The sequence below is a fragment of the Podarcis pityusensis genome (genome assembly GCF_964106645.2).
Source record: "Podarcis pityusensis genome assembly, chromosome: 5".
Classification (NCBI taxonomy): Eukaryota; Metazoa; Chordata; class Lepidosauria; order Squamata; family Lacertidae; genus Podarcis; species Podarcis pityusensis.
In genome coordinates, this window is record NC_138032.1 from 85,005,923 (window position 1) to 85,031,213 (window position 25,291).

A 25,291-nucleotide genomic window follows, 5' to 3' on the forward strand; every position below is an offset into this window, starting at 1 on the left:
AAGGTGAACTGACATAATTCACACTTTTAGAACCAATACATAGGCTGTCCTTTTTAATGAGAACTTTTCTGAATTCTGCAATGCCGTTCTCCAACCAAAACAGCCAATATGGAGTAGCAGCAGGATTTCCTCACTTTCAGAAGAGTCTACCTGTTGCATCTATATGAAAAAACAAGATTGCCTCCTTCCCAGGTATGGGATCCTTTGACAATTTGGAGGGGGCAGAGTTTTCTTATCCCTAACAGATAGCTCAATCAGTAGAGCATGAGACTCTTAATTTCAGGGTTGTGGGTTCAAGCCCCATGTTGGACAAAAGTTTCCTGCATTGCAGGGGGTTGGACTAGGTGACCCTCATGATCCCTTCCAACTCTACAATTCTATGATTCTATGAACTATGCCCAAGGTCAGCTCTTGGAAGCTGGAGAACCAGCATCTGGAGATGCAAAGAGGTGGAGGGAATGTTTTTTCATATGTGGTGGACCTGTAAAGGGGTAAAAACGAGTATTGGGAAATAATCCATAATGAATTGGAAAAAAGTACTTTCCCCCCAAAAAAACCCAAGTCATTTCTGTTGGGGATAATTCAGACTGAAATTCCCATTATTTATGTATGCTACTACAGTGGTACCTCAGGTTATATACGCTTCAGGTTACATACTCCACTAACCCAAAAATAGTGCTTCAGGTTAAGAACTTTGCTTCAGGATAAGAACAGAAATCATGCTCCGGCGGCGCGGCAGCAGCAAGAGGCCCCATTAGCTAAAGTGGTCCTTCAGGTTAAGAACAGTTTCAGGTTAAGAACGGACCTCCGGAACGAATTAAGTACTTAACCTGAGGTACCACTGTACTGTGCCTTGTTTTTTGATAGCCCCAAAATGGAAAACAAGCAATGTCTCAACCAAAGAAAAATGGCAAGTTACGTTGACAGAATATGCACAACTTGCAGGCTTAACATATAGAATAAGAGAACAAGAAGAACAAACGTTTAAAGAAGATTGGAAAACGTTTATTGAATATATGGGAAATAATTGTGTACAGCTGAAACCGCTGGCCGCATTAAGATAAATCCAACAGTGTAAATAAGTTTTGATGGATGCAATAATGGAATACTGAATGCTATAGTTTTTGTAAAATATGCAGGGATTTATGATATGTAAAATGAATCATGGAAAGAGAAGAAGGGAAGTCATTGATATCATAAGGACGTAAAATGAGTATTTTAAATTGTAAAACAGAAAATTTAATAAAAATTATATACAAATAAAAGAGAAACTAGCATCTCTCATCTGCCGGCGCCACCTGAAAGCATTCTCAACTTTAGCGTTGAGTGCCATTTTATCTGTCTTATACCACACCAGCACACATAAGTTTGGGATGGGGGGAATATAATCCTTATTTTAAATCTCATTTCAGCACATGATAACACCCTCATTCATTTGTACAGTGGTACCTCGGGTTAATAACTTAATTCGTTCTGGAGGTCTGTTCTTAACCTGAAACTGTTCTTAACCTGAAGCACCACTTTAGCTAATGGGGCCTCCTGCTGCTGCTGTGCTGCTGGAGAACGATTTCTGTTCTCATCCTGAAGCAAAGTTCTTAACCCGAGGTAATATTTCTGGGTTAGCGGAGTCTGTAACCTGAAGTGTCTGTAACCTGAAGTGTATGTAACCCGAGATACCACTGTATTGTCCTTTTGGGCCAGTACTACTGTTACCTGTTGATATCTCGCATTCATTTCAAAAACACAAGAGGTTGCGAGCTGAGGTTGAAGGAATCCCAGGTCTGCTACGAAGTACAGAAATGTTAAGTCTTGCTATTCGAAATACAATCAGACGGTGGCAGCACTGGGCCACGTTAAAACTTCTCTTCCAAAACCTATAATGCGAAGTTATCTGTTGCTGGACTTTGGACCGGAAAAATCATTCTCAGCAAGGCACCCCCACTTCCCTCTCTCTCCCTCTGCAAAAAAAACACACCAAACAAACAAACAAACAAAAAACCTCTGCTGGTTTCAAAGTGTTAAGGCATTTGGCTCTCTGTTTAGAGCAGGGGTCAGCAACCTTTTTCAGCCGTGGGCCAGTCCACCGCCCCTCAGACCTTGTGGGGGGCCGGACTATATTTTTTTTTTGGGGGGGGGGAATGAACGAATTCCTATGCCCCACAACCAACCCAGAGATGCATTTTAAATAAAAGCACACATTCTGCTCATGTAAAAACACCAGGCAGGCCCCACAAATAACCCAGAGGTGCATTTTAAATAAAAGGACACATTCTACTCATGTAAAAACACGCTGATTCCCAGACCGTCCATGGGCCAGATTGAGAAAGCGAATGGGCCACATCCGGCCCCCAGGCCTTAGGTTGCCTACCCCTGGTTTAGCGCCACAGATGCTAAGCTCTTTGTCTTAGAAGGAACAGCGCAGCTGACAGGTAAGACTGATGTCTAGGTGCTCCCAATTTGCTTTCTAAAGCAGCGCAACGTAGGTGCTTTTTCCCCCCGACTGGAGAATGTTTTCTCATTCCCTTAATGCGCTTTTTGCATTGTACAAATTGCCACTGCAGGAACAGTTCTATAAATCTCCAGGTGCCTAGGCCTCTACCCGATGTCCCCCTGACCTGCAGTCCTTGGCAAGCAGAGGACGGGGTTCATGCATCTCGATGACGCATGACTCCCCTCCCGACAGTCGAAATGGATGATGTTACAGTAACCCCGCTAGGGAAGGGTGACTGAACATGATGTAGTTGGGAACCCAAAGTGGTCCCTCCACATCCCATCGCCCTGCGCAGTGGCAGGAAAAGCGTGCCCTATTTTAAAAGTATGGACTTCTGGCTGCAAAGGAAAAATTGGAATATGCTCCTAATTCTTACATTGCATCTCCAACTTGAATTTGCACCTTGGAAAGAAGAAAGGAAGAATCATCTCAGCAAAGTCTGGTTTCAGCCACAAACGGGAACATTTGCATTTGTCAAACCTAAATTTAAGTTGAATGGGACACTTTAATCACCCAAGTTGTCCGCCGTAGTTTTTCTTAAAGCAACAAAATAGAAGAAAGAAGCTTGATGGAAAAGTCCTGCCTCTTTTCTTCATTTATACCCTGGGTCTGGCTTCAAAAGCATCTCTAACTTGGACCATAAACTTCTTTTATAAATACCATTTTTCCTTGAAAGCTATATCTTACTGCGATGGCCAAAGTTTTGTCATGTGCTAGATTAAGATGCCTGAGAAAAATCAATAATGCTGAAGTAACAACATTGGTTTCTGCGAGGCTCTCAATTACTTTCTCGGTTGTTTGTCACCGGGAGAATATATGATGGGTTGTTTTCCCTGCAGGCTGTAAAACTAGCCTGTTTGCCTTCCATCAACTCTGCATATGTCACTTTTACACTCCTAAGTGTATTACTGGTGTGTGTGTGTGTGTGTGTGTGTGTGTGTGTGTGTGTGAAGAGCCACGAAACGTGATCCAGTGGGCAAACCCTCCTGCCCAGGCCTTACTGAAAATGAGGGGTGCAGGTAGCAGTGGCGTCGTAATAGGGGAGCGGTCTGCAGGGGTGACAAGAAGTCACCCTCGGGGGGCTCGCGGTGGCATGAGCAGCCATTGCGCCACCACAGCTGCATGTGGAGGATTCTTCGTTCACGGCTGCAGCCACGAGCAGAGGATCCTGGCACTGTCCGTACGGCGCTGGAGCAGCGCTGCCAGCAAACCGCTATACAACATATGTGCAGCGTCACACGCATGCGCTGTACGTAGCGACCCCACCCCGGGTGTCACAACGCCTTCCTTCACCCCTGGCAGGTAGTGCTGTGGTCTAAACCACTGAGCCTCTTGGGCTTGCCAATCAGTTCGAATCTGTGCAACGGGATGAACTCCCATTGCTCTGTTCCAGCTCCTGCCAACCTAGCAGTTCGAAAGCACACCAGTGCAAGTAGATAAATAGGTACCGCTCTGGCGGGAAGGTAAACAGCATTTCCGTGTATTCTGGCTTCCGTCACAGTGCCCCGTTGCACCAGAAGTGATTTAGTCATGCTGGCTATATGACCCGGAAAGCTGTCTGTGGACAAATGCCTTAAAGCGAGATGAGCGCTGCAACCCCATAGTTGCCTTTGGCTGGACTTAACCATCCAGGGGTCCTTTACCTTTACCTACTGAAATGAATGGGAACCAAGTAAGAGCACCCCACTTGCTCTCCCTGGGTAGCGCTCATGGGATCGCTCAGCTGGTAGAGCACGAGACTCTCAAGATCATGGGTTCAAGTCCCACATTGGGCAAAACGATTTCTGTACTCAGGATCCTTTCCAACTCCACAGTTCTGTGGTTCTTTGGTTTCCATGGAGCTTGCACAATAGACGGCAGGTGAGATGTATCTAAGGAAGGAAGAACAGCTTATTGAAACGAAGGGAGTAGGCAGAACTGGCAAAGCTCACAACGAAAATTAGAGATCCAAATGTGGACTGGAAACCTTCTGTGGAATATCTAAATAACTATCCTCATGGCATGAAAACACGAGCAGGATTTGAAATATGAGCGACAGCAGAAAGACACGAAGGCTAATAAATTAGGATGCATATAGGGAGTGTTATAAGTTAAAATATGCAGCGTTGAAAATAAACATTGAATATCATTGAGACAGGTGGGAAGTCAATGGATAAATGGGCAAAAACATTCCTTTTTAACCAGGCCTTTGGTTGATCTGTTTGACATCCTATACCCTTTTAAAATGTGGCTCTTTTCTGGGAGGGTGTTATTGGGTTGTTGTTTTTATTCTGATTATATACATTGTGATCTTTTCTGTGAACTGCCCTGGGACCTCCGGGTATAGGACAGAATACAAACCCAATCAATCAATCAATCAATCAATTTAAACATATTGTTGATGGCAAAGTATGTAAACTAAACTTTTTTAAAAAATAAAAAAGAAGAAATTCATAGTGATTGTATCTCTATTTAAATTGCAGTAGTTATTTCTAAAATTCTCTTCCTCTCTCTCAATTAGCATATGTGAAAAATTGGCAGCCTCTTTTCTCCCCTCCTCCCCTAATTTTTGGTGGTGCCTTTTGGTGTCCTTCCTGCTTCAAATACGGATCGAGCCCCCTTCATCCCTGCATCGATCAAGCCCCATCTTCTATTTTCCTAGCTCGTGCGCATTTCGGCGGTGCTGAGCAGCCTGCTGAAAGCCATAACATTAGCAAGGAAGCTTTTGGAAAGCACACCGTCATGTTATCACCCTGCTGGGATGTCTGCATCCATCTCAGCAAGGCCCAGCTGGCAAGAGGAGCGTGTTGCTCACGCTGAGACCTTTCCTTCTCTTTTTGTCTTTGGTCCTCTTTCACCCGAGCAACGGCAGCAAGAGCCAGAGGACCAGGGTAAGGGTGCCAAAAAGCACAGAAGGATGCAGCTGGTCTCCTGTCTCAGAGGACGGGAGGTTTTACTGTGTGCCCATATAACCTTCCTGCCGAACTGCCTCGTTGGCCCATCACTTGGATGGAGGCAGAGGCCATTTCCCCTGTAACCAAACGGGGTCAGTAACATTGTCCTCCTTCTGAGCCAAGCTGCCACCCAATTCACAAATTGATCTTCCGTTTCTTGATCACTACTGGGCATATGTTTGCCACTCCAAGCATGCTATGTTTTTTGGGGGGGGAGCGCTGGACCTCCCCATGAACATCTCCTTTGTTCGCTTATACAGTGGCAAAGGTAAAGGTAAAGGGACCCCTGAACATTAGGTCCAGTTGTGACAGACTCTGGGGTTGCGGCGCTCATCTCGCTTTATTGGCCAAGGGAGCCGGCGTACAACTTCCGGGTCATGTGGCCAGCATGACTAAGCTGCTTCTGGCAAACCAGAACAGCACACGGAAACACTGTTTACCTTCCCGCCGGAGCGGTACCTATTTATCTACTTGCACTTTGATGTGCTTTCGAACTGCTAGGTTGGCAGGAGCAGGGACCGAGCAACGGGAGCTCACCCTGTTGTGGGGATTCGAACCGCCGACCTTCTGATCGGCAAGTCCTAGGCTCTGTGGTTTAACCCACAGCACCACCGGTGTCCCTCTATTATACAGTGGTACCTCACGTTAAAAACTTCATTTGTTCTGGAGGTCCATTCTTAACCTGAAACTATTCTTAACCTGAGGTACCACTTCAGCTAATGGGGCCTCCCGCTGTCGCCACGCCACCGCCGCGTGATTTCTGTTCTCATCCTGAAGCAAAGTTCTTAACCCGAGGTACTATTTCTGGGTTAGCAGAGTCTGTAACCTGAAGCGTCTGTAACCTGAAGCGTCTGTAACCCGAGGTACCACTGTAATAGCAATGGTGCCCACCAGAGAGACACCCAACCGAATGGTAGGGATGGGCTCAGAAATGTGTATTTTGGATGAGGTCTCGTTTGTGACCACTGTGTGTTTCTTCGCCCCACCTGTCTTCTTCCCCTTGAACTTTGCTTCTTCTTTCTCAGCATCCTTCGGGGAGTCCCTGCACCCCTCTCCCTGCTTTCCAATGCCTAGCAATTGATTTCGTTCCCGGACAGCAGCTCAGCCAATTGTTGCTCATCTCAAACACCTAATAGAGAGCCAGTGTGGTGTAGTGGTTAAGAGAGGTAGACTCATAATCTGGTGAACCGGGTTCGCTTCCCCGCTCCTCCACATGCAGCTGCTGGGTGACCTTGGGCCAGTCACACTTCTCTGAAGTCTCTCAGCCCCACTCACCTTCCAGAGTGTTTGTTGTGGGGGAGGAAGGGAAAGGAGATTGTTAGCTGCTTTGAGACTCCTTTGGGTAGTGATAAAGTGGAATATCAAATCCAAACTCTTCTAATAATGCCAGGATTGCCGGGAACAATATATTTCAGCCACTGAATGCCTGAACAAGGATTTATTTTTTTCCATTTCTCCTGTTAATAATAAGGGTAATGGCTATGCATAGCTGCCTTCGGGTGGCTGAGTGCCTCAGAGGTACTACACTGTGCAGTGTGCCCAGCTGCCCTATAAGCAAATCAAATGTTTAAAGGGGGTGCAGGAGAACTGGGACCCATTGCAAAGAATCTGGAGCTCCCATAACCACCACTCCCTAATAATGCCGCTGGTGAAAGGATTTCCAACTCCCAATTAAAAATGAAACTTAATAATAATAATAATAATAATTTATTATTTATACCCCACCCATCTGTCTGGGCTTCCCCAGCCACTCTGGGCGGCTTCCAACAAAACACTAAAATACAATGACCTATTAAACATTAAGAGCTTCCCTAAACAGGGCTGCCTTTACATGTCTTCTAAAAGTTTGGTAGTTATTTTTCTCTTTGACATCTGGTGGGAGAGCGTTCCACAGGGCGGGTGCCACTACCGAGAAGGCCCTCTGCCTTGTTCCCTGTAACTTGGCTTCTCGCGGCGAGGGAACTGCCAGAAGGCCCTCGGTGCTGGACCTCAGCGTCCGGGTAGAACGATGAGGGTGGAGACGCTCCTTCAGATATACTGGACCAATATACTTCAGATATACTGGATGCCTCAGAATCCGCACACGGACGGGCTCTTCTTCAACCGTCTCCTTTTAAAACAAGCAAAACTGGACTTGGATGCTCTCGCTGCCCTTGTAAGAGGTCGCAGCTGAAAGGAAGATGCCGTTTTCCACATCTGCTCTGTTGACAAGAAACCAAATGGGCCCTTTTGGACGGGCAGGAGGCTGTTTTGGCAGCTGCGGCCTTCGTTCTCTGACCCTTCTGAACCCAGGTGGGAAGGGCAGCCCAACGGTGCTTTTTGCTGGCTTGAGCCTATTAACTGAAAGTTATCGTTTCAGTTTGTGCTTTTCTCTATAGCATGCCGTTTTTGGATGGGCAACCCGATCTGCCGTCTCGCCTTGCCCTTGGCATAGCCGCCGACCGTTTAGCAAGCTGCAATTTGTTTGTGTGAGCTCATCATCTTTAAAGAGCAGGCTGTTGGAGGCGTTGTGAGCGTGGCTGCGAGAGAAATGTAAAGGTTCGAGTGATGCTTTCGGCAGATTGGAATATACATAACGGTCTTAACTAGAGGAGTTTAGGCTCCAGAGTATCTATTGAAGTTAAGTGGTGGCAAACCCCCTTCATCGCTTGCTTGATTGTCCCATTCACAAAGACACTAGAGATAAGTGCTTACGTCAGCCCAATATTTACATCCTCCAAATTGTGGCCAATTCAACATAAAACTGCATGCCTTCAACAGGGCTTCCAAATGGCTAAAGCAACTAAGAGTCTCTGACGATAATATAGTTGACCATTTTAACAACGAGACATCATTTTGTATTGCTTTCTTCTTTCCTTGGGGCAACATTTCTGTGACAGCTTCTTAGATTTCCAAACGTGCCTGGGGTCCAAATAAAAGGGGGTAGGGGGCTTGGGTGTCCCAACCAAGGAAGAATGGCAGATCAAGTTAATGCAGAAATGGCAAAATTAATGGGAAGAATAAGGAATCGAGAAGAAAGAATTTTCAACAAAAATTGTCGACTATCTTAAAAACTATTGTAAACAACTAAACACATTAGCGGGATTAATCTAAAAGCAAATAGTTAAAAAGTTTATTTAAAAGGAAACTAGAGAGTAGCTAAGTAAAAGGTGTAAAATGGGAAATGCCTTTTTGGAAATGATTTTATACGAAACCACGGAACGGGTTGGGAGTCAAACTGAGTATGTACTGATTTACGTGTGGTTGTTGTCAAACTGAAAATTGAAAAATAAAATGTATTTTTTTTAGAATAAAAAAAGGCTTGGGACTCCTGCTCTAAGGTAAAGCAATATTATTATCCTACACATTGCCTATGGAGGGGAAAGCAAGACTGAGAAAGAGTGGAATACAGAACAGGGGTCTGGTACAAACCAGGGGCTTTATTTGTTTGTTTTATTTAGGAAATTTTTGTTCCCTCCTTTGTTATTCTCAGCAATAAAGTCAAAGTGTAACATAGCCAGAATACACAAAAACAGAGGAAACCGATGCTCAAAAAACAATTTAATTTCATAAAACCAACAATCTCAACACTTAGGGTAGTATTCAGCTACGTTTTGCTCAAGAGTAGACTCGTTGAAATGAATGAATGCCACTCATTAATTTCAATTTGTTTCCTCTTGGTAAAACTAAGCTGAAACCACCCTTAACAGGCTTGGGGGGGGGGGGGATAAATAAGTTTGAAGCGGATACTGAAACGTTAATCCTGGCAGTAGCTTTCATAACAAAATAAGCAGAAGTAAAACAATGCTTGTTTAATTATCGTGAACTTGATCCATAAAAGCAATGATGCTAAACTTTAGAAAGCATAATAGGAACCACATAATAGGAAGTGGTTACTGAGAGTGACCACTAGATGGAGGCAGATAGTTACTAATCTGATTTATGATATTCAACAGGGCACCTTAAGCTGCGCTCCAACTTTCTTTTTAAATCCTTTTTTAAATCCTACAACGGAACGGAAACGGGATCCATTCTGCAGTTATTTGGACTGGTGCAAATCAAATGTAAAGGCAGTGATCTTTTCATTTGTGGGTTGTAATACTGTTGAGCAGAAGTGGTTGGGTGGTATAGGTCAGTCCTTAGAGCATGAGACTCATAATCTCAGGGTTGTGGGTTTGAGCCCCATGTTGGGCAAAAAGATTCCTGCACTGCAGAGGGTTGGACTAGATGACCCTCATGGTCCCTTCCAACTGTATGATTGTAGGATTCTGGGAAGCAGTGATTTATTGTAGTAGCTGTGTGAATGGCGGAGTGAGATTGGATGCATTCAAAGAGTGTCCTTTATATTGATTGGGGTTATACATTTTACTATCTTTAATGCTTTTAATGTCCCATTGCTCTAGAAGCAGTTTAGTCCTGCTGGCCACATGACCCGGAAAGCTGTCTGTGGACGAACGCCGGCTCCCACAGCCTGAAAGCGAGATGAGCACCGCTACCCCATAGCCACCTTTGACCGTCCAGGGGTCCTTTACCTTTTTACCTTTACCTTACCCTCCCAAGCATCCTCCATGGGACAGCCCTTTAGATATTTGAAGGTGGCTATCCTGTCTCCTAGGGACGCGGGTGGCGCTGTGGGTTAAACCACAGAGCCTAGGACTTGCCAATCAGAAGGTCAGCGATTTGAATCCCCGCGACGGGGTGAGCTCCCGTTGGTTGGTCCCTGCTCCTGCCAACCTAGCAGTTCAAAAGCACGTCAAAGTTCAAGTAAATAAATAGGTACCCCTCCGGCTGGAAGGTAAACAGCGTTTCCATGTGCTGCTCTGGTTCACCAGAAGCAGCTTAGTCATGCTGGCCGCATGGCCCGGAAGCTGTCTGCGGACAAACGCCAGCTCCCTCAGCCAATAAAGCGAGATGAGCGTCGCAACCCCAGAGTCAGTCACAACTGGACCTAATGGTCAGGGGTCCCTTTACCTTTACCTTAGCCTACACAGGGCTCTGAGCCAAAGGAGGGCATAATAATAATAATAATAATAATAATAATAATATAGGTACCTACTGAGAAGGTCCATCAGAAGGCAACTGTACCAAAAGGAATTATTGTGAAAATAAGAAATATTTGCAGGGGGCGCTAATTTTTAGTCCTCGTTCTAGCTGCCATGTTACCAAAGTCCACCCCTGCCCAAGGCAACCCAAAGCAATTTACAACCCTGAAACCCCCATAGATACATTAAAACCAGGCTGGGGGTGGGGAGGAATACATTCAAAACATCCCACCCATTTCTAAAAGGCATATACATATATATAGGCATCCGTCTGTGTCGGAAGACAATGGAGGTGTGTGTCTTCAGAGGTGAGGTCAAAATGTGTAAATTAGGTTCTTAATATTGTACACTGTCCTGTGATCTTTGGATAAAGGGTGGTATATAAATAGAAATAATAATAATAATAGCTAGACCATAAGTTGGGCAACCAGACTGCACTTCTACATCAGACGTTATGAGGAAATCTCTATATAGGCCTATAACAAACATAGGCAAACTCGGCCCTCCAGATGTTTTGGGACTACAATTCCCATCATCCCTGACCACTGGTCCTGTTAGCTAGGGATGATGGGAGTTGTAGGCCCAAAAACAGGTGGAGGAGGGCAGAGTTCACCTATGCCTGGTGTTACCCCAGGAACTCTGGGCGGCTTCCAACAAATTAAAACACAGTATCAAGGTACCAAGTTACAAGGTTTCAAGGAGATTCCAACTAAACACCAGGAAGCAGACATTTTGGGAGGTCGGATAGTTACAATGGAATGGTCTCGGTGGCGGGGTGCACATTTTTATTGTTACTTATTTGTGATTATTACTTTGTCAAAATAAAAAATATGATTACTTTGTCAAAATAAAAAATAGGATTTTTTTTTAATAAAAAAAAGTTGTTCGACAGCGGAAGAAACACCCTCGTGAGGCTGCGGACTCTCCTTCCTTGGAGGTTTCGACGCAGAGGTTGGATGACCATCTGTCCTGGATGCTTGAGTTCGAGATTCCTGCATCGCAGGGGGGTGGACTAGATGACTCTGGGTACCCCTCTTCCAACTCTACAATTCGATCGTTCTACGATTGTCCAGGCTTTCAGCCTTTTCGCAGCTGCCGGGGGTCAAGCCTGCGACGCCCCGGTTGCTCTACCCACAAGACCGGTTGGCTTTCCCCCAGTTTCGCCCCTGCGCGCGCGCGCCCAAACCGGGAATTTCCTCTCCCTTCCCGTGACGACAGCAAGAGCATGCGGGCATCACGTGAGCGCGGCGGGGAGAAAGTACACTTCGGCGTGCAAAGCTGCAGGAAACCTCCTCTATCCCTGACACGCTTTCCAAGAAAAACCCAAGAAATAAAACCCCCAAAATGCCCGCTTTCAACCTCTCCAAAGAAGCAGTCGTCGGGACTGCAGCGCTGGGGATGGTTGCTGTTGCTGGATTCCTAATAGGTAAGATCCTGAGACTAAGATCCCTTTGTCCGTCTTGGAAGCAGGATCCGCGTGGGCGCCGCCCTGTTGCGCGTTCGCCAGCGGCCCCACGGCTTGTTGCGCGCGTGACCCGGGCGAGGGTGGAGTCGTGGGTGGGCTGGGTGGCAGGAGGGGCAACCCAAACCCTAATGAGCTCATGGGTTTAGGGTTGGGGCAAGCCCCAGTCTCCCTTTAACAGGACAAACTGAGGGAGTTCAGGATGCTGACAATATGTGACGCTCAAAAGAAAAAAGAAAAAGGTAAAGGACCCCTGGATGGTTAAGTCCAGTCAAAGGTGACTACGGGGTATGGCGCTCATCTCGCTTTCAGGCTGAAGGAGCCAGCGTTTGTCCACAGACAGCTTTCCAGGTCATGTGGCCAGCATGACTAAACCACTTCTGGCACATCAGGACACCGTGACGGAAACCAGAGCGCATGGAAACGCCATTTACCTTCCCGCCATAGCGGTACCTATTTATCTACTTGCAGTGGCATGCTTTCTTTTTTTTAAATGTATTTTTATTAAATATTTTCTTGGTTTACAAAAGTATGTGCAATGTCTCTTTTTTCAAGTAACATTTTTTACAGATCAGTAGGGGAAAGAGGTGGAGGGGGGAAAGGTGAGTGGGGGTGGGGTCAGGTGGCAATGTTTCTATTTTACTTAATATATGTGGGGTTTTGTGTTAGGGTCGCTTGTGCAGGTTCTCTGCTGTTCACTTGTGGTGAGAGAGGTTGGGGTTGGCCTAGGGTGCGGTTGTTTGTTTGTGATTGGCTGTGGTGATCTTTGTTTTCATGTGTGAGTGGGGTGGGTGGGTGTTTTGGATCAGGTTAGCCATATTGATTTGTATGCTGTTGGTGCAGTTTTGTCATTGTCTTGTTGGGCTGTGTGTGTGATAAAGGGGAGCCATACCGGGGTGAAGGCCTCTTCTTCTATTTGTCCCCATGTCAGTTTCAGTTTATTGGTTAATTTTTCTAGTAAGGCTGTTTCCCATACTATTTGGTACCATTGGTCCATGCTTACTCCTGACAGGTCTCTCCAGTGTCTGGTTATGAAGTTCACTGGCATGCTTTCAAACTGCTAGGTTAGCAGGAGCTGGGACAGAGCAACAGGAGCTCACCCCATCACGGGGATTTGAACCGCCAATCTTCTGACTGGCAGGTCCAAGAGGCTCAGTGTGGTGTAGTGGTTAAGAGCGGTAGTCTCATAATCTGGGGAACCGGGTTCGCGTCTCCGCTCCTCCACATGCAGCTGCTGGGTGACCTTGGGCTAGTCACACTTCTCTGAAGTCTCTCAGCCCCACTCACCTCACAGAGTGTTTGTTGTGGGGGAGCAAGGGAAAGGAGAATGTTAGCCGCTTTGAGACTCCTTAAAGGGAGTGAAAGGCGGGATATCAAATCCAAACTCCTCTTCTTCTTCTTCAGTGGTTTAGACCACAGCGCCACCCACATCCCTTGTATTCTCGAATGAACGTTTTTTTGAAGCCGAACGTCTGACGCAGCTTCCAATTGAGTGCAGGAAGCTCCTGCAGCCAATTAGAAGACACTCCTTGGTTTTCAAATGGTTTTGGGAGTCGAACAGACTCCCGGAACAGATTAAGTTCGAGAACCAAGGTACCACTGTTTAGTGTAACAGCCCTCCTGTTCAAGTCTGGATGGAGCCTGGGAAAAGGACATGATAGCAGAGTTCACTGTAGTGTTATGGTGCACTGTTCGGTTTGGGGGGCTGTGGAAAATTCACGTTGTGGCAATCTGCATGCTCCCAGTCCTGTGATGCCCTTCTATAGGGAAGAGGGTGGGGCACAGCCTTGATCTCTACTACCCCTGTCCTAGGGCTCTTGTGCTTTGATGTACACATTGAGTTTGGGATGAGCTTTACTGTTAACTTCCATGAAGAAGACAGGCCTGTAAATAGGCAGATCTGCTTCCACCATTGAAGTGAACGGGGAAACCCTTAGGTGCAAGGGAGTGATGTGTGCATGCAGCCCCACCAGAAATCTTTGGAAGCTTACGGGTTGTCTTATTTCTTTCCCAAAAGGCAGAAGATATTCAGGCCTTCCCTTTGGAACTCCCAAAAGCCGTTTCCAAGGGAAAAACAGCCCATTACTGCAGTACGTACTGGATCACTCCTTGAGGGAGCACCCGGCTTTGAAGAAGCTAAGATTGGTAAGTAAGTCTTTCTACTGGGTCTATCTTCCCGACTTCAGCTCTCACATAAGTGCCCCGTTCAGAGTCCACTTAGGAACTTGCTCGTGCCCAGAACTGGGTTTTGTCTTCTCCATGAGATGATAAGGATAGACATCCCAGAAAAAATATATGGTTGTTTATTTTCTGCAATGGTTTCATTTCGCATCAGAACCGTGTTGTCTCAAGGAAAAGGTATATGGGGCCCACAGTGAAACCCACAAGCTCCGCCCCATGTTTCTGTGCTGTTTTCACCAGATAATTCCCATATAGCCTTCTAAAAAACAATAGAATATCAGTAAAGACCAGGACCCACCTTTCCCCCTGTAAATGTGGCCATGCTGGGTTCCATTGCAAGTGGAGGCCCACGGTGGCTGACTCAAGACAAGAGAGAGAGGTGCTCAGTTAGGTTTCTCCCCAACCTGCTAGTCTTGTTTGTGGAGGAATTTTGCTTTTGCTTTCCTGAGAGAACTTTGCATCATGTGAACACCAGGCTGTGTTCCTCTGAAGTGGTACTGCTAAGCCGCAGTGAGAAGTAGGTCGTATCATGGTGTGGACTCTCCTTTCCCCTTGCCTCTGTGAACTCAGTTCTAAATACCCTTGCAATTCTAAATAGCCCTATTTAATGCAACAAGAGTGCCTGGCGTGCTCTGGTCCATGGGGTCACGAAGAGTCGGACACGACTAAACGACTAAACAACAACAAATGCAACAAGGCTGACCTATAGGTACTTTCTAGGAGCTTGCGACAGCTGAACCTCTCATTGTAGTGAATATTAATTCACGTAACCACTGGCGGAGGAAGAGGGGTGTGGGGGGGCGCACCCCCCCCGGCAGTGCGATCCCGGTGGGGCGCCATTGCGGCTGCCCCCGAGTCCGCGCTGGGTGTGCTATGCCCCCAGGGTGCCCTGCCCTGCTCTCCGCCCCCTGGTGCCGGAGCATGAAGCTCCTCCACTGCACGTAACAGTTTTGAAAATGTGTATCGCTGTGTTACCTGTCTGTTCAGTCGTGGATCAATAGTTTCCCTGCTCCCCTGCTATTCAGTGTATAGCCTTTACAATTATTATTGTGGTTATTATTATTATTATTCGTCAGAGTTATCGGTTGCTTTTTCTTTGCTAAAGGCAACTCAAATGACTTACAGCCAAAGACTTTATGCAGAAGCAGGGCTTTTTTTTAGCCGGAACTTGCTCGAACTCAGGTGGCCGCCATTGCCATTCTAAGAGAACAGGCGTGGCATTCATGGAGAGTCCCGGCACCTCTTTTTCTTGAAAGAAAAATAGCACTGTGCAGAAGGTTATTGTCATTTCTCTGGTCATGCAGATGGAGAAATCAGCCAAAGGCAAATTGTGTTCACATGCACAAATAGCCCCCACACCCTATAATAACTTATAGCACTGGTTACTGATCAGTAAGTTAGCAACTTGTAATAAGCAGATGTTCTTTTCTAGGTTACTTGGAACCTTCCCAATAAAAATATGATGGTGTCTATTGACGAGGCCCAGCTTTTGGCCAACCTGGCGAGGCTGATCAAAGCAAAGAAGGTCATTGAAGTAGGTAAGTCATTCTGTTTATGCAGGGATGGCTCCAGAATGATCTGTAGGCTGAATTGCAGGATCTGTGGGTCATGTGGCTGTTGCCTGCTAATCACATCTGGAAGAGAAGTTACCTTATGTCCACTGGAAGTCTGGCATCCAGTCACTTTCTTTCTTTTTTTAAAAAAAAATTCATTGAATTAAAAAAAAAATCCACATAAAAATTCCAGTGCGTTAGAGAGTGTCAACATCCCATCCTATTTTCCATGACGTTTTTCTTATCTCCCCTGTGCTGTAACCTGTCTTCCCTCTTTTTTAACGTAGTTAAATATTTCATTCTTTCTGTTGCTCATAGTTTGAAACCTGCTGGCGGGTTCTTCGTGCTATAGTATTTCTTCAAATAATCTGAAAAAGGTTTCCATTCGTCAAAATAAAAAAACACCAGTTATCATTAGATTATCATATTTTAGCTGTTAGCTTGGCTGATTCAACATAGCCCGTTACTTTGCTTAGCATCCAACCACTTTCTAGTTTCTGTTCTTTGGCTTGACTCTAAGGATCCCCGTGTTCTTTTCAGGCTGTGGACTGAGGCATAGGAACAAATACTCCCAATTCTGCAACAAACGTTTGTTCTTTTAGAATTTCTGTGGCTTTCTCAGCATTCAATCCCTGGCCCTCCACCTTAAAACATTGCGTTGGTTTCTCCAAAGAACGCTGTCTCCTGTCTGAACCCTGTCTGAATTATCCTAGCTTATTGGGGCTGAGCTGGCCAGGGCAATGTTGAATGGAAGCCTAGCATTGAGCAGGCTTCAACCTCTTAGGCCAACCATTCTGAGAAGTTTTATTTTTCCAGGAAGTGGCTTCCGAACTGCGCTGCGTCCCAGACCATATTGTAGTCCCAAACTTGCCACAGCTCCTGCAAATATACATTGGCTGCGGTTAGATTGCTCTGAGCATTGTGAAGTCGCAAGGGCAAACACTATAAATAAGTAAGCATTGAATAATTGCATTTCAGGGCTTAATCCACGGTCAAGAGCACCAGTCTGAGCTGCTTACAGGAAGGGCACGGCAGGGCCAAATGTGAGACAAGCAACATCTCACGGGCTGCATGGGTGGAAAAAAAACACTTGGCACACAAGTATCAGTTGGGCCGCCTCTGCCACCATCTCCACTTCTGCATTAGTTACTAGAGACTGCGAGATAATTCGGGGTGGGGCAGAGGAGAGCAATTTGTGGGTTTTGCAGAGACATCCCAAGCATCCGTGCAGGGTGGGTCATTGGGAAAAGGACCAAGAGATTTGTGGAGCCTGCTGCTCCCCACCCCCCTGCTGTAGCTGTCTCATGATGCAATGGCATTCTCCAAATGGGACATGATAATATTCTAAAATATAGAATATAGGTATAAATAATAAATCATTATTATTCCTGTGGAACGCCCTCCCACCAGATGTCAAAGAGAACAACTACTACCAGACTTTTAGAAGATACCTGAAGGCAGCCCTGTTTAGGGAACCTTTTAATGTTTGATGTATTATAGTATTTTAATATTTTTTTGGAAGCTGCCCAGAATGGCTGGGGAAGCCCAGCCAGATGGGCGGGGTATAAATAATAAATTATTATTATTATTATTATTATTATTATTATTCAAAACCCTACCAGATAAGAATGGCAGATCAAGTTGGTGGATTATGCTGAAATGGCCAAAATGATCAGAAGAATCAGAAATTGGGAAGACCAAAATTTTAATAAGGAATGGGGAAATTTTATAATTTATCTTAAAAACCATTGTAAACAGTTAAAATCGTTAGTAGGATTGGAATAACCCACCCAAGAGGCCAGGATATTATTTTTAATATTTTTCTCTCTCTGAAAACAAGTACTGAAGACATCCACAGTCTCTCATGCCTGGACGAGGTTGTGTTAAGATACCAGTTAATGGGATCTAGAACTCGTGGAACTCTCTGTGTCGCAGAAATAGGAACCAGGCTCCGACAACTGCCCGTAATTCCTGGTGTGTTTCAGGTGTCTTTACAGGGTACAATGCCTTAAACATGGCTCTGGTCATACCCGAGGATGGCAGAGTCGTCGCCTGCGATATAAGCGAAGATTATGCCAATATCGGAAAGCCAGTGTGGAAAGAGGTAAATGAGCTGCGCCGGCACACCTGGGGATTGGGAGACCTGAGAACCGGAGCTAAGCAACATATTACATGGGAGATCTGTCATTTCAGGCATTGGTTGTCTAAGTTTTTAACTCTGAATCAAATGCAGGGAAGTACGGATTTGGTTGGCGCAGCTGGGCTTATAAGAGTATATAAACCTCTCCCCTTGATGCTGTTTCCTTCTACAGTGGTGCCTCGCAAGACGAAAAGAATCCGTTCTGTGAGTCTCTTCGTCTAGCGGTTTTTTCGTCTTGCGAAGCAAGCCCATTGACGGATTAGCGGATTAGCGCTATTAGCGCTATTAGCGGCTTTTAGCGGCTTTTAGCGGCTTATCAGCTTATCGGATAAGCAGATAAGCGGCTTAACGGCTTAGAAAAAGGGGGGGGAAGGGGAAAAAAACCGCAGGAACTCGCAAGACATTTTCGTCTTGCGAAGCAAGCCCATAGGAGCTTCGTTTTGCGAAGCACCTCCAAAACGGAAAACTCTTTCGTCTAGCGAGTTTTCCGTCTTGCGAGGCATTCGTCTTGCGGGGCACCACTGTATCTAAATCAGTGGTTCCCAGCCTTTTTTTGGCCATGCCCCATCTAAGCATCTCTAAAATCCTGATTCTGCCCCCCCCCCCCCGTGACATATACTGTATTTTTCGCTCTATAAGACGCACCAGACCACAAGACGCACCTAGTTTTTGGAGGAGGAAAACAATAAAAAAAAATTCTGAATCTCAGAAGCCAGAAGAGCAAGAGGGATCGCTGTGCAGTGAAAGCAGCAATCCCTCTTTCTGTTCTAGCTTCTGGGATAGCTGCACAGCCTGCATTCGCTCCATAAGACGCACACACATTTCCCCTTACTTTTTAGGAGGGACAAAGTGAGTCTTATAGAGCAAAAAATACGTTAATTCTTACTATGGATAAATCACGAATTTCCTGAGGTATCTGAATTCCTGCTGATCACCAGTGCTCAGAGCAGGGGGAAATTCCACAACTGTTGACTGAGTGCTCCCAGAGCACTACTCCCCCTGAATGCGCCCAATGTGTTTTCTGTTTAGATAACCTTTTCTGTTTAGATAATCTCTCCATTGCCACCAGCTGACTGCCGTGTACATGCCAATTTTAATTTTAAAAATGTTTATTTCACAAAATATCTTTATATACCGTGTATGAGGCCCCTAGAATCATAAGAAATGCAAAAAATATATATAAAAAAATCACTGCTAATAACTCATTCTCGAATTGCCCCCCTTAAAAATCAAGTTGCCCCCCTGTGGGGCATGTGTCCCACATTGGGAACAACAGAGCTAAATCTTCTCCTCCCCACCCCCCGGCAATCTGCTATTGGCCCTGTAGAAATACAACCGCCGAAGTGTTATTTGGCACTTACTCAGGTAACTGCTTGCGAAATAATGTTGCAGCCACTCCCTAGCAATAATGGCTACATTACCAGTAACTGATGCTGGCACCATTAGCGTCCCACAAAGTACAGAATGTCTGCGGTCACCATTTTACAAGTGCCAAAGCATCTTTATGCTCCATAAGTGATGCCGCTGTGACACATTGTTTTGAAATCTTTGCTCTAGCTAGTAAAGGTAAAGGACCCCTGGACGGTTAAGTCCACTCAAAGGCGACTATGGGGTTGTGGCGCTCATCTCGCTTTCAGGCCAAGGGAGCCAGTATTTGTCCATAGAGAGCTTTCCGGGTCATGTGGCCAGCATGACTAAACTGCTTCTGGTGCAACGGGACACTGTGACAGAAACCAGAGCGCACGGAAATGCCGTTTATCTTCCCACCGCAGCAGTATCTATTTATCTACTTGCACTGGCATGCATTCAAATTGCTAAGTTGGCAGGAACTGGGACAGAGCAACAGGAGCTCACTCCATTGCAGGGATTCGAACCGCCGACTTTCTGATCAGCTAGCCCAAGAGGCTCAGTGGTTTAGACCACAGCGCCACCCGCGTCCAAATGTTGCATTCCGTCTTAGGGCATTCGACACGATCTTGCCGGATGTCAAATCCTGTTTTAAATCCTCCCTCTTAACTTCAGTGGAAGAGATTGAAACATATGCTTGATGCTTTTCTCGAAATATGAGGACTTTCTCCCCTTTTCTGCACATACATAGTGCAATATTTTTTATCTGAAACAGGTTCTCACCCACTGCCAAGTGTATCCACGGCATATGGTTGCATGGCATAGGTGCCTAAGAGGGCAGGAGTGGCCAAGCTGGCGCCACTCAGATCCTGTTAAATTCCAGCACCTTCTGCCATGAGGGCAATTCTCAGGGATGCTGGGACTTGTAGTTCATCAATATCTGCCACAGGGCATTGCCTCTGACATGGCGCTATTTTTGTAGATTTTATTGTGTTCTGAAAGCTGAGCATTCCCATCTTGTAACAGGCAAAGAAATAAAAAAACCTGCTTATCTCATCAGAGGAGTTAGTGGCCTCTTACTCCTCCTCCTCCTCCAATAATTAAATAAGTAGAAATTAAAAAGCAAAGAAAAAAGGGTGCGCCATTTCCTTGCCCTGTCATGCCCCACAAATTTTTTTGTAAGGGGAAATGTGGATATGACTTATATCAAGTATCAGCCAACTGGCTTCCATTTGGCAGCATTCTCTGTGTTTTCACGTTCAGCCCTGAAACAAAGTGATTTCAGAATTTGTGACTTTGGCGGTTTGCCTAAGATGGCTGGAGAAAGGACCGAGGAGGTGATGGTTTGTAGCCCACAGCTAAGCCACGGCTGAACCACTCAGCTTTTATTTCCACCATCTCTCTGTTTTTCCTCTCAACTCCGATTTCCCAAATCCAGGGATTTAGTGTATGCTGTAAACAACCACCCACCTGGTCAGTTGTGGCAAAAAGGAAACTTTGCAGAAGTTGGGTTTTTTAGGCCACAAATGATGTATATAGGTGGCCCATAAAGCTTGCTTTGGGTTAGTAACTCTTGTGGAGAGTGGTTTAATGTTCCACGTAATCTTCCCAGTACTCCAATTCACAGTCCAGATGAAGACCTCTTAACCTTGGCCTTCAAGCAGAGCAAATGATATCCAATGAAATGGAGAAATTACATATGAAAAGACATTGATTTTGTCAGGCCTTCTGTCTCAAAATCACCTATAGTGCAGTCGTACCTTGGATCCTAAATGCCCTGGAACTCGGGACGTTTTGGCTGCCAAACGCCTCAAACCCGGAAGTCGTTGTTCCAGTTTGCGAATGTTCTTTTGGAACCCAAACATCTGATGGGACTTCCGTGGCTTCTGATTGGCTGCAAGAGCTTCCTGCAGCCAATCAGAAGCCATGATTTGGTTTTCAAATGTTTTGGAAGTTAAACTGACTTCTGGAACGGATTCCGTTCGACTTCCAATGTACAACTGTATGCCTTTCCTAGGAAATAACCTTTTACCCCTCTCTCACTTCAGGCAAGAGTGGATCACAAAATTGACCTAAGGATAAAGCCGGCCATCCAAACACTAGGTATGTCAATAATGCCTGGAAATTATAGAATGTGCAGCTGAGTTGTGACATGTCATACTGGTTGAGAAGAGTAGATAACAAAATGGGTTTACCAGTTTAGTGGTGTGTCAGGAGAGTGGCTTAAAAAGTGTTGTTTTTTCATAAAGGATAGTTTGCTTTTTGGTAGGCCCCTCACCTCTGAAATGTCAACTTACACAAAATCAAACTCCTGCTAATTTCACTGAAACTGAACTGTCCTACAGATGTTTCCTATTTGAAATGAAATCGTCCTTTTTTTTTAATGTCTAGATGAACTTCTGGCAAATGGCGAAGCTGGGACGTTTGACTTTGCTTTCATAGATGCTAACAAAGATGGCTACAACGATTACTATGAAAGATGCTTACAGCTCGTGAGAAAAGGAGGAATAATAGCAATTGATAATGTAAGCACAGCATGCTTCCTCAAGAAAGTCTCGTGGCAAATTAAAAGTTCTTAACAAATTCATTGGAACATAGGTACTGGTGGAGCCCGTTTAACAATCAAATACTAAATCATTTCAAAGAATTCCAACAGATAATTCGATTATATGAACACTATAGAATCATTGAATTGTAGAGTTTTCGAAGAGGGGCACCCAGGGTCATCTAGTCCAACCCCCTGTGATGCAGGAATCTCTACTAAAGCATCCATGACAGAGGGCCTTCCATCCTCTGCTTAGAAACCACCAAGGAAGAAGAGCCCACAACCTCGTAGAAGTCCGCTCAACTGTCAAAACAGCTCTTACTGTCAGAAAGCTCTTCCTGGTGTTTAGTCAAAATCTCCTTTCTTGTAACTTGAAGCCATTGCTAAAGGCCCTGGCCTCCAGAGCACAAGGAAGCTAGCTTGTTCCATCTTCCATGTAACAGCCCTTTAGATATTTGGAGATGGCTATCATATCTTTTCTCAGTTTCCTCTTCACCAAGCTGGAACATTCCCAATTCCTTCAACCATTCCTCATAAGGCTTGGCTTCCAGACCCTTGATCATCTTGGTCTCCTCTGCACACGTTCCAGCTTGTCAGTATTCTTACATTGTGGTGCCCAGAACTAGACACATTATTCCAGTGTGGCCTGACTCCAGGTGTGGCAGAGTAGAGCAGGACTATGACTTCCCTTGATCTGGACACTAGACTTTTGTTGATGCATAGCGTCCAGATCAAGGGAAGTCATAGAAGCCACTCCTTTATTTTTGGGTGACAGCTTTAAAGTGATAGGCCCTCAGTCACATGAGTATGTTTTACGGGGAAAATACTGGCGGTGGCGGACAGAGGGCACATATTATGCCTTTACTAACAGGAAGGAAAGGAGGAGAAGGGGGAAAGCATTTGGAACTTTGTTGGGAAGGGAATTATCTCTTGTATCTTAAAAAAATCTCAGTTACTATTAGTCAATTTGTACTGGGGGGAAAAGACTAAAGTACAGTCCCTTGTTTGGGAGTAAGGCTGCTTGACTCAACTTATGAGCAAAGATTGAAATATAGAGGGCCTTCTCGGTGGTGGCGCCCGCCCTGTGGAACGCCCTCCCATCAGATGTCAAGGAAATAAACAACTATCTGACTTTTAGAAGACATCTGATGGCAGCCCTGTTCAGGGAAGTTTTTAATGTTTGATGTTTTATCGTGTTTTAATATTCTGTTGGGAGCCGCCCAGAGTGGCTGGGGAAACCCAGTCTGATGGGTGGGATATAAATATGTCGTCGTCATCATTAGATGGCTTAAATCTGATTTTCAGAGCTGCAGACTACACTTTTCAAGGAGTATTTTGGTAAATGGGTTGTTTGTTTCAAATCTGGTGGTACATTGGTCAGACTCCAATGTCAGGCCCTAGGCATATATGGAAATAAATATTGATAAAACAGAATGAAACATATGTAAATATAAAAGGTGCGCTGTGCTGTGTTTTTCTTGTAAAAATAAGTATACATTTTCTCTCCCCTGCCCTCCCCACCCTTTCTAATAGGTTTTGTGGTCGGGGAGAGTCCTTAAGCCAGCCAAAGATGACCTAGATGGCCAGCACCTCCATCAGTTGAATGAGAAGATCTTCCGTGATCCTCGAGTGAATATTAGCATGCTCACCATTGGCGATGGGGTGACGTTGGCATTTAAGCTGTAGAAGAGAAGCCCAGATGCTGTAGATGGGCTGGGCCCTCTAATCATGGGAACATTGAAGATGAAATGATGTATATTTCTGAACTTGTCTCAATAAAATAGCCTAGACTTGAAATCAGCAACTGACATAGACAAGTTCCTTCTTTTCTCTATCGCAGTCACGGCTGAAAATCATGGAGGGCGCAGGAAAACTGTATTTTGCATGTTCTCAGTGGGAGGAAAACCAAAAATTCCTATTTTCACATGCAAAATCATACAATGAAAATAAGCTTCAAAATACCCAAGGTGTTTTCTAGGACACATTGGACACCAGTTGCTTAAACAAGCAGTTCATGTTGGGAGGTGGGTGAACTGCTTCGGTCTTCATATGGTTGAAAGCTCTGAAGCATAGAAAATTGCATGTTCGGGAGGAGTTGTAGACTAGTCTCCCCAGTATGATGATGATGATGTTGTTGTTGTTTAAATTATTTATTTGGTTCTTCAACTTAAAATTTTACAGAGATATATCAAACATAAATCATAAAAACAAGATTCCAAGGAATCTCTTGGACTTCCATCCTCCCCTTTGTGGGTCCTCTTATTCATTTCCTTCCACATCTTTTATGTTAATCCAAACCCTTTACCTCTTCCATTATATCCAGAATCAACCTTAAACTACAAGTGATATTCCAATCCTACTAACGATTTTAACTGTTCATAAATTTTCCCCTTTCCTTCTTCAAATTTTGATCTTCCTGATTTCTAACTCTTCCAGTCATTTTAGCCATTTCAGCATAGTCCATTAACTTCATCTGCCATTCTTCTCTGGTAGGGACTTTATCTTCTTTCCATCTCCGGGCCGGTAACATCCGTGCAGCTGTGGGTCGCATACATAAATAGTCTTTTCTTTGGGATTTTGGCACCTCATTTTTTATTTTCTTTGTGTGGTGGATTTTATATACATAAGATTGACCATGGTTTACTGCATTCACAAGAAAACCACTCCTTCACTGCCCTCCTCCTCCTGGCTCGCCGAAGAGGAAACAAACCAGGCTTTGTGCCTTAGTGTTGTGTCTGAACTAGCTTCTCTCCAACGCTGTCCATGGCTGAGGACCCACAGCGATCCCCAACATGAGCTTGGCAGGCTGCCTCACGGCAGACGAACCCTTACCCATGGATGGCATTGGGATAAAAGGTAAAAGTAAAGGACCCCTGGATGGTTAAGTCCAGTCAAAGGCAACCATGGCGTTGCAGCACTCATCTCACTTTCAGGCTGAGGGAGCCAGCGTTTGTCTGCAGACAGCTTTCCAGGTCATGTGGCCAGCATGACTAAACCGCTTCTGCCACAACAGGACACTGTGATGAGTGCCAGAGCGCATGGAAATGCTATTTACCTTCTTGCCGCAGCTGTACCTATTTATCTACTTGCACTGGTGTGCTTTCGAACTGCTAGGTTGGCAGGAGCTGGGACAGAGCAACGGGAGTTCACTCCGTCACAGGGATTCAAACTGCTGACCTTCTGATCAGCAAGCCCAAGAGGCTCAGTGGTTTAGACCACAGCGCCACCAGTGTGGGGCCACTTCTCTCCTACAATGATCCTTGCTTGTCTTCTACATTAAAGACGCAGAGAGAGCACGTTCATGAAAGGTGCCTCTTTTCTGATCCCATAGCTGCCATCAGGAAAGACCCGCAATGCCCGGCTAGGCCACCAATCGATGAACCATCTGTAAACTTGCTGCAAAAGTTAAGAAGGAAGCAGGGTGGAACTGAATACCGAGAATATATTACGCCGCCTCCCATTTCCTCAAAGCGTGGGTGAATCTTGAGCAACTTGTCCCTGGTTGTCTTGCATTCATGACTACTAAATATTCCTTGATTCTTTCTTTGATGCTAACGGCATTTTAATCTGCTCTCCATACCAACCCACTCCAGATATCATGGTTGTGAGTCAGCCTGA

At 45.3% G+C, this 25,291-nt stretch overlaps 1 protein-coding gene and 1 long non-coding RNA gene across 2 annotated transcripts; one reads left to right on the forward strand and one right to left on the reverse strand.

Annotated features, from left to right (window-relative positions):
• The first annotated feature begins 11,667 nt into the window (after positions 1–11,667).
• Positions 11,668–23,473, forward strand: COMTD1 (catechol-O-methyltransferase domain containing 1). Its single transcript, XM_081007681.1, has 7 exons — positions 11,668–11,871; positions 13,925–14,052; positions 15,521–15,626; positions 17,627–17,745; positions 21,177–21,231; positions 21,520–21,653; positions 23,207–23,473. The coding sequence occupies exons 1-7, from the start codon at positions 11,790–11,792 to the stop codon at positions 23,357–23,359; spliced, it is 777 nt and encodes a 258-aa protein (XP_080863807.1). The 5' UTR covers positions 11,668–11,789; the 3' UTR covers positions 23,360–23,473.
• LOC308478279 lies at positions 15,810–21,170 on the reverse strand. The gene is made up of 2 exons (XR_013987014.1): positions 20,889–21,170; positions 15,810–16,520 (listed from the first exon to the last, which is right to left on the reverse strand). It is a non-coding gene; the product is annotated as an uncharacterized lncRNA (long non-coding RNA).
• Positions 23,474–25,291: the final 1,818 nt, after the last annotated feature.

Bases quoted from the DNA above. Each gene is read 5' to 3' on its own strand.
- COMTD1 (XM_081007681.1), top strand. From the start codon at position 11,790: ATGCCCGCTTTCAACCTCTCCAAAGAAGCAGTCGTCGGGACTGCAGCG. The intron at 14,053-15,520 runs GTAAGTAAGTCT...GTTCTTTTCTAG, and splicing joins CTTTGAAGAAGCTAAGATTG to GTTACTTGGAACCTTCCCAA. The intron at 17,746-21,176 runs GTAAATGAGCTG...CTCTCACTTCAG, and splicing joins GAAAGCCAGTGTGGAAAGAG to GCAAGAGTGGATCACAAAAT.